The 14,774-nt window shown below is 35.6% G+C and overlaps 1 protein-coding gene across 1 annotated transcript; it reads right to left on the bottom strand.

Annotated features, from left to right (window-relative positions):
* Window positions 1-2,199: 2,199 nt before the first annotated feature.
* On the bottom strand, window positions 2,200-9,374 carry LOC116176423 (hexosaminidase D-like). Its single transcript, XM_031494976.1, has 4 exons — window positions 8,828-9,374; window positions 8,208-8,743; window positions 7,897-8,162; window positions 2,200-5,804 (listed from the first exon to the last, which is right to left on the bottom strand). Exons 2-4 carry the CDS (start codon window positions 8,677-8,679, stop codon window positions 4,689-4,691), a joined length of 1,854 nt encoding a protein of 617 aa, XP_031350836.1. The 5' UTR covers window positions 8,680-8,743; window positions 8,828-9,374; the 3' UTR covers window positions 2,200-4,688.
* Between the last annotated feature and the right edge of the window lie 5,400 nt (window positions 9,375-14,774).

The following is a 14,774-nucleotide window of genomic DNA, read 5'->3' as shown; positions in this document are numbered from 1 at the left end:
ATATTCAACCTCGTTTTTCCCAGGCGCTACTCGAAACTCCGCTCCGTCACTTGAATTGATCAACACCTGCGTTGCTTATCTCCTACGTGGCATTGCAAAACTAATTAATTCTTCTCCATTAATTACTTCAAAATTAAATCAAACAATTACCGAGTAAATTTACTTTAAGAAAAACTAACATTAAAATGACCATAGGACAAAATTTTCCCATTCTGTGTCCATTTTAAATAAAATACCCAGATCCTATGAAATACACTATGTACAGGATGTTCCGACTTCCGATTACCATTTCCATAATTTTGGCGAACATTAGCAATACGTATTTCTACTCTACAAGGTGGCTCGCTGCCTCTCTCTCATCTTCGGCATTGTTTCAATTTGGAGAGAAACGGCACCTCCATGTAGTTTGCATAACAATATTGTGATAATCTACCCCTATGGTTAGGCAACACACCTTTAAATCTGAATCAAAATTATTTCGATTCGACCGTTCTGAACAGATGCCGTAGACCAGGGAATTTTTCATAACGAAATTTGGGGGGAATGTGAGCAATTAACAGGATTCGGTTGGAGTAGAATGGCGGGTCTAGAGTTTGTTGTGTTTAAAAAGTGTTTACAGGTAGTAATCATTTTATTCTTTGAAATTGAAAGAGGTTGGACACAAGTAAAATCTTACCTACTATAGCCATGGACTATGATAAAAGAAAAACATAGTCCGTGGCTACAGACAAAAAACTCGTGAAAACAGAATCTTTATAATTAATTTTTTCGCGTACAAGAAGAGGTAGAATAATCGTTTCACATGATTTAGATGCAGAATTTATATCTCTATAACTTTTATTTGAAGTATTTTTGCGTAAAATAATTAGGAAATGTTTGCGCAAAGAAAAAGTAATTTCCCATGTTAAACGCCTATGTTCCACTTTTCGATTTACACCCTGTACATAATACACATTCTTCTATTTTTGAAGTCTGAAAGGCCGTTGTTGACTTTATTGTCAAAATTCTGGATACTGGACAAGTTTGCGAATGCGTTCAGTGGTCTAGAAGCAGAACGTAAAACTATTTTCTCGAGTATTGTCGTTCGTTTTGGCGCCCGAGCAAAAAAAATTTGAAAATGACTGCAAATTGCAATGACAATTTTTACTTTTCTGTTGCACTGCGCCCTCGACTGCGCCGCTCGTTTAATAATTAAATTAGATTGATGCGCGTAACAACGAATACATAATTTGTCTTATATTTATTGCTCGATTTATTGTTATCAGACACAGTCTATTAAACACGTATCGAGGAACAACCATTTACTGATGATTAGAGGTATCTGTGGGCCTACAAAGCAATGAATGCATATTGCGCCCTGTGAACTGCGCCTTTAGCATGTGCATTTGATATTAAATTATGATGTTTAGTTTCTTTTTTTGTACTGTAGTTATTTTATGTTCATGCTAATAAAGACGTTATTATTATTGAATTTCTTTTAATATTTCCTAATAAATTTACATTATTTATATCTAACCCTGTATCTAACAATTCGTTTTGGATAGTTTTTTATGCCCCCTTTAAAAATCTGTGAACCTTTCATATTGTGTTGCAGGCGCTGCGCCAATTCAAAGTCACGTATATAAATACGCGCGGAAAACGAGACAAAAGAATTCAACGCTACGCACGAAAGTTAGACGTGTGCTGGGGCACACCAGCTCGGTGCCACCGAAATCAAACAAATCATACTCATCTCATATCATTATTGTAGCATTTGGTACACCAACAGACCATGCCCCAGAAGAAGTTTTAAGCGTTACATATATCTAACTTACATGCGAAAGGACGGAAGGAAAGTCATTAAACTGGAAATGTATGTCAATTAAAAATATTTCAATTACTGACACCTTAATTTATTTCCGCCGTTTATCGTGGAAGTGGGCACATATTTCCAACAATTAATTGCAATATCACAACCACGTGCCAGAACACATAAAAGGAGAAGGTAGAGAAAGAAAGAAAGGAAGCGAGAGAGAGACGCTCATTAGTATTCTAATAAAATTATTATTATTAATTAAGTAAATTAAAAATACTTAATTCCAGAATTTAAACCGATTAGAAAAGTTACTAAAACTAAGAAAAATGTAGAGGTGAAGAAATAAAAAAGAGAAGCGTGTCATTAGGTTTATTTTAATACAAAATTGTAACGTTTCAATCACTCAATATGTCTATTAAAACTCTTTACTCACTATGAGGTTGAAATACAAATGTGCAATGAATTAGAATTTTGTCAAGTATACATAAACAGATTGCTAATTATTATAATTTACCTATATATTTTCTTTGTTAAAATTTATTATTTTTTTCTTTCATAAAGTCGTAGCTACCAATCTTAACACAGATCTTGTACAATAATACTTACAAGGCTAAAAATAACACTAGACTATAACGTATTATTTACTTGGTAATACTTAAAACACTGGAAATTTACTCAGAGCCTCAACGATGAGTGTTATGTGTAATTTACAAAAGGCAATGACTATAAAATCATCACTTTCAAAAGAGTATAATATACAGTGTGTAAATTTTTCTGAACATACAAATCTCCTGAATACATAGGTATTAACTCTTATGTTCAATCTTAGAAGTGTTCAATTACAAAATATACATGTCAATGACGGTTATGCAACCCACCTTACTCAAAAATTAGAGAATATAATTATTAATTTAATAAATAATTCAGATATTTGCGTTTATTGACAAATTGAAAAGATTTGTTGCATATCTTGTATATTTAAGAATTGAACATGAGCGATTTGTAAGTTCCGAGTGAAAGTTTACTCACTGTACTGTACTTATCAATATAAACTACGGAAGAATTATGCGGGACAATTCAGAAGGAAGATCATGAAAACAGTAACAACTAATTGTAGAAACTGCAATTTAACACACAACTTATCTTACATCATAATATTACTGATAGGACAATATTAACATAAAAATAATGTAGCTATGGATACTATACTTAAGAAAAAGAAGAAAAGTATTAGAAAAATCAGTCCTTTTGTCTTTTTCTGGGAAGAGTATTTTGTGTAAATTTATGTATTGCTAAAAATGTTTTAGAAAGATTCATAAGGTTGCAAAACGTTACACTCTGCTTCTGTCTATTACAACCTTAAGATTTAGGAAAAGAAATGGCTAAATTAACCATAAGTGCTTAGTGTTTGTTCGTTTAGCTCCATGCAATGTTCCAACCCGTAAAATGTTTACAGAAGTAACGCTGAATCTTTCGTAATCACTTAAAGCAATTGTACAACAATGAATGCCCAGAAACCTCAAGTCACGGAAGCTATAAAATTAATTAAGGTAGTCGATTTCAGAGCTCAAAATTCCTGTATTTTGTACTTTTGATATGTAATCGTTTTGAAAGTAGGATTATTATTAAATATGGTAGTACACAACATGGAGCCCACAGCACTAAGTGAGGCAGTCTGTTGAGGTTCTTTTGCTGTTTAAAAAGTTATAACGTTACACCGTTCGTACAGCCCTTAATAATAATTTTTATCGTTATTCTACAAGCCACTTCGTTTACCATCAAGTTTGCGTATTAAAGTGAGGTTCAGAGGCACAGTGCGTCTTGTTTATCGCAAATCGTTGAAAGACCAGATTATTACGATTATTATCAGATTAAGAAAAACTAATTGTAAGATTTTCTTATTTCTTTTGTCGACCGCCTATGTGCGGGGTAATTCGTCCAAACAACCTTCTTTTTATTTCAGAAATTTTGTTTAATTTTCATTTCATGTGTTTTGGAATAAATTTTTGTCATTGCCAATTAATTGTCTGTTTATTCGAACCCAATGTGCGACCCGGATAGTTTTTATGTCTGATTTACCTTCTCGCGTAGATTTATTTCAGGTGTTGATACTTCTACTGTAATAAAATATTTGTAATTTTCGAAAGTTGATCGAAATTTTAAGTCAATATTGGAATTTTTTGTAGCAGATGCAGGAAGTGTACAAGGATAAATTATGTTTTAATTTTGATTTGTTTGGGCTAGCTGGATAGGTGTTTTGTGGGTGGTGTACTAGACTGCATTCTATTGCAACCAGCAGTATTAATTGGCGCCCAACGTGGGGTCACAGGAATAATCACAAAAAAATACACACAGTTAATGCGGTTGGTTTTTGGATGTATTGAAAATGGAATTTTGGCTATGATATCAAAAAAGAAAGGAATCCAATTTGTTTGTCAAAAGTTCGCTGTAATCATGGAAAATACAGTAAGTTGGGTACAAATTCGAAAACCGATTTAAGGGAACAATTGTATTGCTAAAACTAGGATAAGCATCACAATCTAAATACAAAGCTATAGTAGTGTTCAAGATCATAATATTATCTCATCTTACGGAGGTTTCTGAGCAATCCCTATAAGGGTAACTAAATAAATAAATTAAAACTAAAAACAGCCACATCAGCCTTTAAATTTTGTTGTGAAAATACACATATAATACTTTACATAATCCACAGAAATATCAAAAAAGTTGGCACATAAGTTATAGTTATTAATACCGGAAGCTGCCTGCGCACTTAAATAAGCAATTTTGATATTTCCATTGGCTCTTGCTTGATGTAAACGATAATAATGTATAACAAGGATTCACACAAACAACAAAGAGAGCATTTCAGACTTCAAACACGTAATACTTACTAATTCTCGGGTAAGGTTACTCCTAATCTCTGTAAATCTTTTAAAGGCGGTAATGGTCTAGAAGGCCAAGAATTAACAGTTTTTAAAATGGTAGTTTGATTTTGTATTTTTTCTAACTCGACTATATAAGGATATATTCTCTGCTCTATCCACTCGCCGATAGTATAATGATCAAATATATCATTCATGCTATCGACGACGGCTCGATTTAACGCAAGTAAACTATGATATATTCGTGGTAAATCTGAGGTCAACTCGTCAATGCGCAAAGGAAGGCTATAATTACGTCTTACATTGTAAGCAGTTAGCCAACCTTTCTGCTGCTGTGTGACCTTCAAATATTCCACCACCTCATTTTCGGTATTGTGCAAGCGGTACATTAATCTAAACACTGGGCTGCCCGGAAACATGCACCTGCCCATTTTGTCCCATAAATGGGGATCGGCTTCTAACGCGATAAATGGAGTGGGACGACCTGATCCGTGCTCGGGACAACTTAAAGCGGATAGTAAACGATTTTTGAGTGACAAGTTAAAGTATCCAGTGGAAACTGCTAGCAAATTTAGAGAGAGCGACGGAAGGGATGCGGGGAATAACTCACAAAGTATGGCAAAGTGATCATACCTCTGCCACCCTGTCAAAATAATACCCGAGAGACCCTGCTTAAACAGCTGATTTTGCTGTGACATCACGTCCAGCCATCTCAAATTATTTTCGAGATGCCTTCGTGCGTCAGGTACGTATAAACTTTCACCGAAAGCACCTTTGAAGGCTGATGCGGTCCATGCGGTTTTGAAGACACTCGCGTACTTGTCCCATACGGGCGACTGCACAAATCTGTATATATCCTCAGCGTAAACCCACACCATTGGCTCTACCAGTTCCCCCAACCCGAAATCTTGCAAGCTCTGTTGGCTTAGGTGACGAAGCATGTCGTCCCATATTATCAGTCTCAAGTGTGGCCAATGTTTGCGGACGAGATTCGCCACATTCGAGACGTGCCTCAGAAAAAGATTCTCGTGCAGCTCTAACCGACATATCTCGCATTCGCCCATTTGGAACACTTCATCGCATCCGATGTGCAAGTAGCTGATTTTAGGATGTAGTTCCAGCATCTATAAAAAGAAGATTAAGTATCATTTTAGGTTGTTTGCGCGGTTTTCCGAAGTGCCCGACGATTCGCGATTTTTGAGTTTTTAACAATTTACAAAATACTTTATAAAGTTCTGAGACATTGCTGCAACTTCTAAGAAGAAACAGTAGCACCACCATATCATTTTTTGCAGTTTGTCACATATTCCAGCATTGAAAGATACTCAGGGCGTTGCAAATGTTATCAGCTCCAAATGCTCCAAGTTTGGTCAATTTTCCTGAACCTTGAAATAAGCACTTTCCAAGATACTCGCAAGCGTTCCTAAACTTCGCTTGGCACTCAAATGATAAGTGCCTGTTTATTTTAAACAAATTGCGAAGGAAGATTGTGCATTTGTTTAAAAAGAAAAAAATGTTTACTTTTATTGTATTGAAATGTATAAAAAGTTCGTTTTAACAAATGGGATCTCATTTGTAAATATTAATTGAAGATGTTGCTCAAACTAGGACATACTGTTGAACTAGTTTATGCTACATGTAAAAATGGACAATAACATACATCTTATTTGTAGTATAGTATATTAAGAAACAAGACGTGTATAATCAAGTATTTAAAGCACGCGCAACGAGTTTCAAGACACGATGGGTTTTTTTCTAATTAACTGGGCTGATTATTCGTAATTCCATGATTGCCATGAAAATATTACTTAACGATTGGTTATAAAAATCACCATCTTTGTAAAGAAAATGACTTCGTCCATTCATTCTGTGGCTTGTTACAGAAGCAGAAAAAGTTGGTACCTGCAAAATCCAAATGCAAAGCCTATTATAAAGACGTTCTGAATTCCGTACTCTCAAATTGGGTTGAAATATTAATAAAACAAGATGCTGTCTTCCCCAATTAATTTATATTTCTGCTGTAGTAATTACGAATGTTGCAGAATCAGTTGGCTGACATATGTTTCGGTCTGGTTAAGAACAGGCCATTATCAAAACAAAAATCATTAAAAATTAAACATCGTTGGTGCCAAGCTAGGACGCCGAAGGGAATGTCTGCTAGCCCGCACTAGGGAAAGACCATGTCAATGTGGTTTACATGTGGTCAGTTACATTAAAACATAATTACAGGCAAAAAGTCAGATTATGCCAACCTATGGACGCTTAAGGTCTGTCACATAGAAGTCTCGTATTGGAAGTGGAGCAAAAATAAAATGATTGTCACATGTTGAGGACAAGGTGAGCGGTTCACCTTGAAATGTCACATGTTGAGGACAGGTGAACTGCTCTCCTTGAAACTTTTTTTTATTATTAAAAAGGGGCATATCACAAATAGCCTTTGAAGCACAAAGAAATAATTTCTTTTCGTTTCTGAAAATAAAAATACCATAAATAACATCATAAAGAAATTGTTAATTTTTGAAAGTAACTGTAGCGCAAATACATAACCATAGAACCACAAAGGAATTGCCTAACAGTATACGTAAGTTCAATACTTGTTGAAAAAATCAAGGGCGAAATAGATACCTACCTACAGTTAAAAATTTTTTTTTAAATTAAATCACAAATAACCGTAACGCAAATACCCATAAAGACACAGGGAAATTTTTTTAATATAGCACAAAAGAAAATCATAGGACCATAAAAAAATTGTTTACAGTGGTAATGTTTATTTTTTTTAAAACAGTAAAGCGTTACAAATATTAAAGAAGTATTTTTTTTATTTCTGAAACGACCCTATTTTTTAAAAGATAGTAGAAACAGTCCAGAAACATATCTTAATAAATTGTTGAAAATGAATATAGCGCAAATGGCCATAGCAGCAAAGAGAAATACTTACCTTTAATTTTTGAAGATAAAGAACACAAGTAACCTGAAAAGAAATTGTTTTAACCTCAAACATCTGTTTGAAAATCAGTAGAAACTAAGAAACACCTAGAAAAGAAACACTTTTGAAAAAAAATCAACACAAATAATCATAGAACCCTCACGAAATTGCCCACATTCACTTATTTTGATAATCAGTAAGCATTAAACACAGTAAACATTTTTTTAATTTTTCAAAAAATCATAGCCCAAAGGGCCATAGGAACCTCCAGAAACATAGGTATTTCTCACCTGCTTCAACATCTCCATAATAAACTCCATAGTGCCATTTCGATTGGGACACAACGCTTGAGGACTATCAGAAACCTCTCGCAATTTACTCCAATTATTATGCTTCAGCGCAAATTCCAAATGTCCAAATGTTTGTATCAAAGGAATTACCTCCAACTTTGACTCCTCGGCCGCTGTCAGCAGTTGATTGATATCCTCAACAGAATACGCATTTCCCGCTTTAACCTCCTTTAGAATGCCACTGTAGGGAAACATGTCTTCATATTCTACAAGGATCAAGATTAATGAATGGCCAGCGATATAAAGTATACCTATTAGTAACCCGGTTGCGCCCAAAGTCTTCAGTAATGGAAAAATCTTCCTCAAATAAGCGACTTTCGGAGGTGCACCTTTTAAATCAAGATGTATAATACGTTGTTTGGGAATATAGGGGTTCTTAACATCTAAGTTGACGAACGGTATACCCAACATCTTTTCCAACTCTTGCTGTGACCTATCGTTTTCGGGCAGCCCCTTTCGAGACTCTTTGTTCGAAGAGTCACTGAACGTAAGTTTACCCGCATTTCTTTGCTTTGCCAAAGACTCCAAGAACTTCACATTGGCAAACTGTCCCAAATCTCCTGCGCGCGTTTGGTCTTTATCATCTTTAAATCTGGCATTCTCCTGTTCCGACTGAGAAAACTGCAACCCTAGCATCAACAAGACCAGTAGACAAGCCACTATAAGCATAGATGTCTTTTTACGCCACACTGTTAATGCTACATGGTAAATATAGTTTTTCATTTTCACCTCATTTTTTAAAATGCTATGGCACACAATCTGAAGGCCCCTCGATGCTTTTTATAACCTGTAATCAAATTAGAAAGTTGAATTCGTACCCATTTAATTGACCCAGAAACAAGGAATTTTAGCAATTATTTATGCAACTTACACAAAGTAATCCTGATAATTGTCCATTTAAATTTGAACTGGTTAGTGTTTACAATTATGTCGCCATTACGGGTTATTGACCTTTCAATTTTGAGGTTATGTCAAACAAAATTATACGCTGATCATGGGCGTATCTAGTGAAGGGCTAACAGGGATAACGTTCTGCTGACGCCCATGATACGAATTCGCAAAAGGAAATGAAAATGGCCTGAAATCGGTTTTGGTGCATAGGTATTCAATCTTCAGGATCTAAACGCAGTTTTAATATGTAATTGCTGAAGGAATAAATATTGTTTTGTGGTCTTTTTGAATGGCAACATATTGAAGTTTAGTAAGTAGGCAGTAATAGGTATTAGGGCCTTCTCCTCTATGAGGAACAGAAGTAAACTGAATTTTTGCTATCGATGCACGCCTTTTATTCACCGTTTCTTTGGTGAGGCATGAATTTCAGCCTTAGACCATACAGTACATGGACTGTTAATTGTAACTAAAATATGGTCAAGGACATCACCTGGATATGTGAGTTTTAAATCCTTTCTTACGACACGTTTTTGAAGTTCACGTTTAAGAACTTAAAACCTTCCCCATAAAATTCAATTTATTCAAAAATTTAATGTTGAAAAATAAGGCTAAGGCGACATGTTTCGGCTAACAAGACATCATCTGGCCCTAAAAGTTCGGCATTAACAAATTTTATAAGAACCAAGCCGAACTTTTAGGGCCTGATGATGGCTTGTTAGCCGAAACATGTCGCCTTAGCCTTATTTTTCAACATTATAATTTTTGAATCAATTGAATTGTATGGGGAAGGTTTTAAGTTCTTAAACGTGGATTATCATTACACCCCATTTCGAGTTAGAGAAGGAAAAATGGATACCCAAAGGACGTTTTTGAAGCGTTGCAGAGTATGGTATCGAAACATTGTTTTATATGGACGCCGAGATGGACGCCTGCTTCATACGTGCGACTTGTTGCGGACTTTTACGCTACGCAAAGGCGTGCGGCTGGTAGCATGACCATTGACCCCTTCACACGGCTCGATTCTGCAGCGCCGCCATGCAAGGTAAGAAGGGGTGGAAGAATCCACTGAACATGTAGGAGAAACAAGTGCAACAGCAAAAAGAAGAGAAGAAGAAAACAGGAAAGTTAATCTCTAAAAGAAAAAGTTAAGGAGCTCAAAAAAGGCGTTTGATGGGTTATTGTAAAATTTCACCATGATCTCTGGAATTGAATAGTATATTATTATACGAGTATGTTATGACGCTTATTAGTCACGAGGTTGACGTGTGCGACACGAGCGATATTGAGATAACGAGTGCAGCAAGTTATTGGAGTGAATAAAAATCGAGTATACTATAGGTATTAAATAACTACGCAAAAAATTACGAAAATGAAAACAAAGTAAGCAGGATTTAAGTTTAGCTTAAAGGAAAAATTTCTTAATAAATGTCGAATGGCGGAGTAAGTTCTGTGGGTTCTGTGGTAGATCTTGAAAAATTAACTGTCATGGTACCGTAATTAACAAATGATATGCAGTTTGGTTGTCAATTTGTTTGTGCATTGGTCTCAAAATATGAGTTTGCATTCAGCTTCGGCTGGTAGCTTTTTATTCTACGAAACAAGTTGTAGATAGGTGCACATTGGTTAACAATAATTGTGAGAGAAGAAATCTAAAATTTACTTTAAGGTGGTCTGGTGGAGGGTGGAGCACAACATTCTTCTGTAAAGATCATCATTTTTTTTAACAGAATTGCTATGTAGAAAATGAGAACGTAGGCAACATTTTTATTTTAAAGACTGTCAACTTATATCTTGTCGCTAATAAAATAAGTTGACTAAAATGAACAATTAACGTAACTTTTCTTATTTAAAGAAGTTCTAATAATAACGCTAATATTTACCTACAGAAATTCACAGGTACTACTGAATATAACCATATATATGAGATGCATTACTTAATCAAATTTGGCGGCATTTCTCGAGTTGGTATGAGAAAAATCGATTCGAACCAATAGAATAGAAACAGTTACCATCACCTCAAGAACCGGGCATACTGTACAACTATATACAGCATGCCAGATTTCTGCAAAACTGCCCCTGCTGAAGTGTAGATGTCGCGGCAGTAAGCGTGGCATTTAAATAGTAATATATCAGATACTCTCGATTTCTCTTATCTTCTTTTCGTATCCTTGCTTTCATCTTAGTACGAGTCTGTCCATTACAGTAGTTAGGTGTTCGTCGTCCAGTCAGATCGCGAATAGAACAGCTGATCCTTTCATTGTTTGAATTTTTTAAGCCGGGCAAATACGAGCGTTAGTTGTGAACGAGTTTTTGAAATGACACCGCAGGCGACTTTAAATTATACCAAACAGCCTTTATTAAAGGAACAATCGACTCCGATGTTATTTAAAAAGAAAAAAACAAAAGTTGAAAAGGAAAATAAAAAATGTAAAATAAAATGTGTGCTCGTCGGTGATAAGGCCGTTGGAAAAACTTCTTTGGCAGTTTCTTACAGTAATGATACGTTTCCTCATGAATATATACCAACTGCATACGACAATTACAACGGTAAGTACTTTTGAACAACGGATATTTGACCTGGTTGGTTTAGTTTTACCGGTTTTTTCCCCTTTAATCGCGTTGCAATTAATAGTGAAAGTTCGAGAAGAGTTTAGGCTATAAATTGTGAGAGTTGGATCAATTCATAAAATGAAAATAGTAATTATTCCCAAAAAAATCGAAAACTACAAGTTTTTCTAAGTTTGGAAGAGTAAATTTGGAAACATTTGAACTTTAACGATGCCGCACTGTTGCTTTTTTAGGATATTTCCTCCTTTATTATGAAAAGGGTCTGAATTTTAATAACTGGAAATAGTCAGCAAATTTTTAGACGTGCTCAGCATAAATCGTATAATGCAGATGATGCTCTGTGCTCTGTTTTGTCCTCAATACGCTTAATAGCTCGACACCATACTAACTTTCATTCAAATTTAGGCATTTTTACATTTAAACGCGCGTCCGCAAGAATTGACAATAGTGATGAACACCTTGCAAACTTAATGGGAAATTGAAAATGAGCTCTAGCAAAGATACCCCGATTTTCATTTTCAGTAGACGCAACAACCGGGCGCAACTGAATGTCAAGGAACATACGCAAATTCGAGAAAATCCCATGGTTAAGGTTGCTTAATTTAAATATAATTACGACAGTAGACAAGCTTTAAGTGCAATTAATGAGGCTTAAAATATAATACGCCAATGGTTTCCGAGAAACGCAAGTTCTATGTACCTAGCTGGAAAATGCTTGAACTAATTTACACTGGCAACAAGAACAAGGTGCATCTATTTTCAGTGTCACCATTATGTCCCTTTGTAGATCTCTTCTGTGGGGAAGTAGAAAGTATGGATATTAAGATATGCCAATTGTCATATTAATTTCTTTTATTTTCACACCACCACCCCATTGTCAATCATGTTCCTCTCTCTCGTAGGTACCTATTTGTGTTCATTACTGGGTGTGAAGTTCGCAATAGCGTTTCAGCAATAGAGTTGCATTTTGTTGTGCATCCATAAATATACGCCAACAATATTGTAAAATATTGGCACAATTTATCTAAGTATTTTACCCGCAAAAGAATTATGGTTCTTTAATTTACCCCAGTTGAGCTCCCGATAAAGATCATAAATCTGATCTGCAACAACCCCTAATGTGCCGACCCGCTTCTTGATGTAGGTCTCGAGGTAGATATCAACGTTTGTCTTGCAGTTTCTAATAGAGAGCAATTTTTCATATTACAAGGTAAAATGTATACAAAAAACAAATCCATTTTGTAACTTAGTCTGCGGCTACGCTAACACAGTGTCATCCACCTTTAGCGCTAATTCCGCAGCTTTAACATTTATCAAATTTAGATTTCTGTACCTTCTAAATTCTAATGTAAATTATGGGGTTCCCAATGAATTATTTTCCGAAATGCTGTGTCTGAAAGTAAAACGTGCATATCTTACACATGCGACAACCTCGGCGACTACGAATCCATTGATGGTGTCAAAACTTTAAGAGCGAATATCTCGAAAACGAAGTGTCGAAGAGGATACCTACTTATAAAGCGTAAGTGGAACGACTGGACGAGACGCATCTACTGGTGGTCAAAACTTTCAGTGCAAATATGTGAAGAGCGGGAGTAGGAGGGTACTCTCAAAGAGCGACACGTATCTACCGGCGATGTGAATACTTAAGTGTGAACCTCGAAAATGAAGAGTAGTAGGAAGATACTTACAAAAGGAAAATGCAATATTGTGAGAATTTATTTAAGGGCTTGATTCTTGTTGCAGTAAGTATATAGTGTACATTTTGAATGTGTTCCAAGCGGTCTCTATATTTTTATCTGTAAAGAGCACCCCCTCCCTCTCCTCCCCTTTAATCAACTACCAGGAAGGAAAACATCGATAAATGTAGCACGCTAGTTCCTCATCGGACTGAAATTCCGGGAAACTTGGTGCACAAACAGCATAAAAAGGGTGAAAATGAGAAGAGCATTTTGGTCACAATGGAAAGCTTTCATTTTTAGGGTGGAGTTGTAACTCCAAAAAAAAATCCGCGTCTCTGTTAATATATTGATGCACAACATGTGAGTTAGCGGAAAAAAACAACACAAAACGAGAACAAATGCACCATGTACACTTGATCGGAATTGTTGGCACACAGGCGTAGCCTTTGATTAAAAATTGTATACCTACCTTCATTAATGTGGCCATTAAAGCCAAACGATGTTCAGTTTTTGAACTTGGGAGAACACGTGATTTTGAACAAAAATCGATCCTTGAAATCGTATGAAGTAAAAGTTGGTACATTCAAGGCAAAGTTTAACCTGCAGTAGTCGTGGATTAAGGTTGATTCAGAACTTGTAAATCGTTTTATTTAATCATTCCGATGTTTAAATTATGTTTCTATTTATTATTGCTGATTTGGAACTGTATTAAAAAGTGGATAGATAGTCTTAGTATGGGACGCCTCCAGAACCCCAAAGTTTACGTTTCCTCCTCGGTTTCTTCCTTAATTTTTTTTCGACAACGTTAACAAATAGACTGCTTAATTCCTTTATGTTGCACTATGGCTGCTGTGGAAAAGGCTAAAGAACAGACGTAACGGGTGGGTGGGATGTGTTGAGACTTAGTTCACAAATAAACCTAAAAGGGAACTAAAAAACCAACACAGCTACGGGGTCATTGGATTTGATCCATTTTCAATAGAGTTGTTACATGTGGCATATGTAACAACAAGTTGTGGCACCTCTATTGGCAAACAAAACTTTAAACGCGAATTGCGGATAAACTGGACGTCGGAAGTGGATACCGACAAAGGGAATGTGGTAGCCCCGGACAAGATCTTACTGATGGGCGAAAAATTGGCTAGTAGAATACCTACTGATCTGCCTCACTAAAATGCGATAAAGTCCCTTCAATATCACACGAGCACTTTGATAATTTTTTCTAGTTGTTCGTAGTCGTAGTCTGCAAAAATGCCACTTGCTACGATCCCAGCATCCCACCGGTAGATATTTTTCCATAAGCCTTATAAAACAGCTTTAATGGACCCCTCCTTTTTTTCTGTTCACTAATGAATTGTATAGTGGGTAAACAGGGGGAGTTTGTAATTAAATCTCTGTAACTAAAATGTTTTTGCAGGGATCGAAAAGAAACAAAGACTTGTGAAGCTAGTGTAGCATTTCAAATGATTATTTAAGTATGATTTAACAGATTAATCCAGAAACCAATGCTATTCTGTCATAAAAACAATAAATTTGATGATTAACCATGATCAAAAAGATAACAAAACATCCATGTGTAGGAAAGGTTACTTATATTATGTAGATCGCTATCTGACTGAAGTAATCTGTGTTACTCATAACTTTTATTGTTTCCTGTTGACAATGTTACTAAAACTA

The sequence above is a fragment of the Photinus pyralis genome, unplaced genomic scaffold, assembly GCF_008802855.1.
Source record: "Photinus pyralis isolate 1611_PpyrPB1 unplaced genomic scaffold, Ppyr1.3 Ppyr1.4_LG7, whole genome shotgun sequence".
Lineage (NCBI taxonomy): Eukaryota > Metazoa > Arthropoda > Insecta > Coleoptera > Lampyridae > Photinus > Photinus pyralis.
The sequence above is the reverse complement of the archived record's forward strand: the minus strand, read 5'-3'. Positions and strand labels throughout refer to the sequence as shown.

Coding starts and splice junctions, on each gene's coding strand:
- LOC116176423 (XM_031494976.1), bottom strand. CDS start 8,679: ATGAAAAACTATATTTACCATGTAGCATTAACAGTGTGGCGTAAAAAG. Junction 8,163..8,207: donor CGCAACCGGGTTACTAATAG/GTATACTTTATA, acceptor TGATCCTTGTAG/AATATGAAGACATGTTTCCC. Junction 5,805..7,896: donor TTATGGAGATGTTGAAGCAG/GTGAGAAATACC, acceptor TTCTTTTTATAG/ATGCTGGAACTACATCCTAA.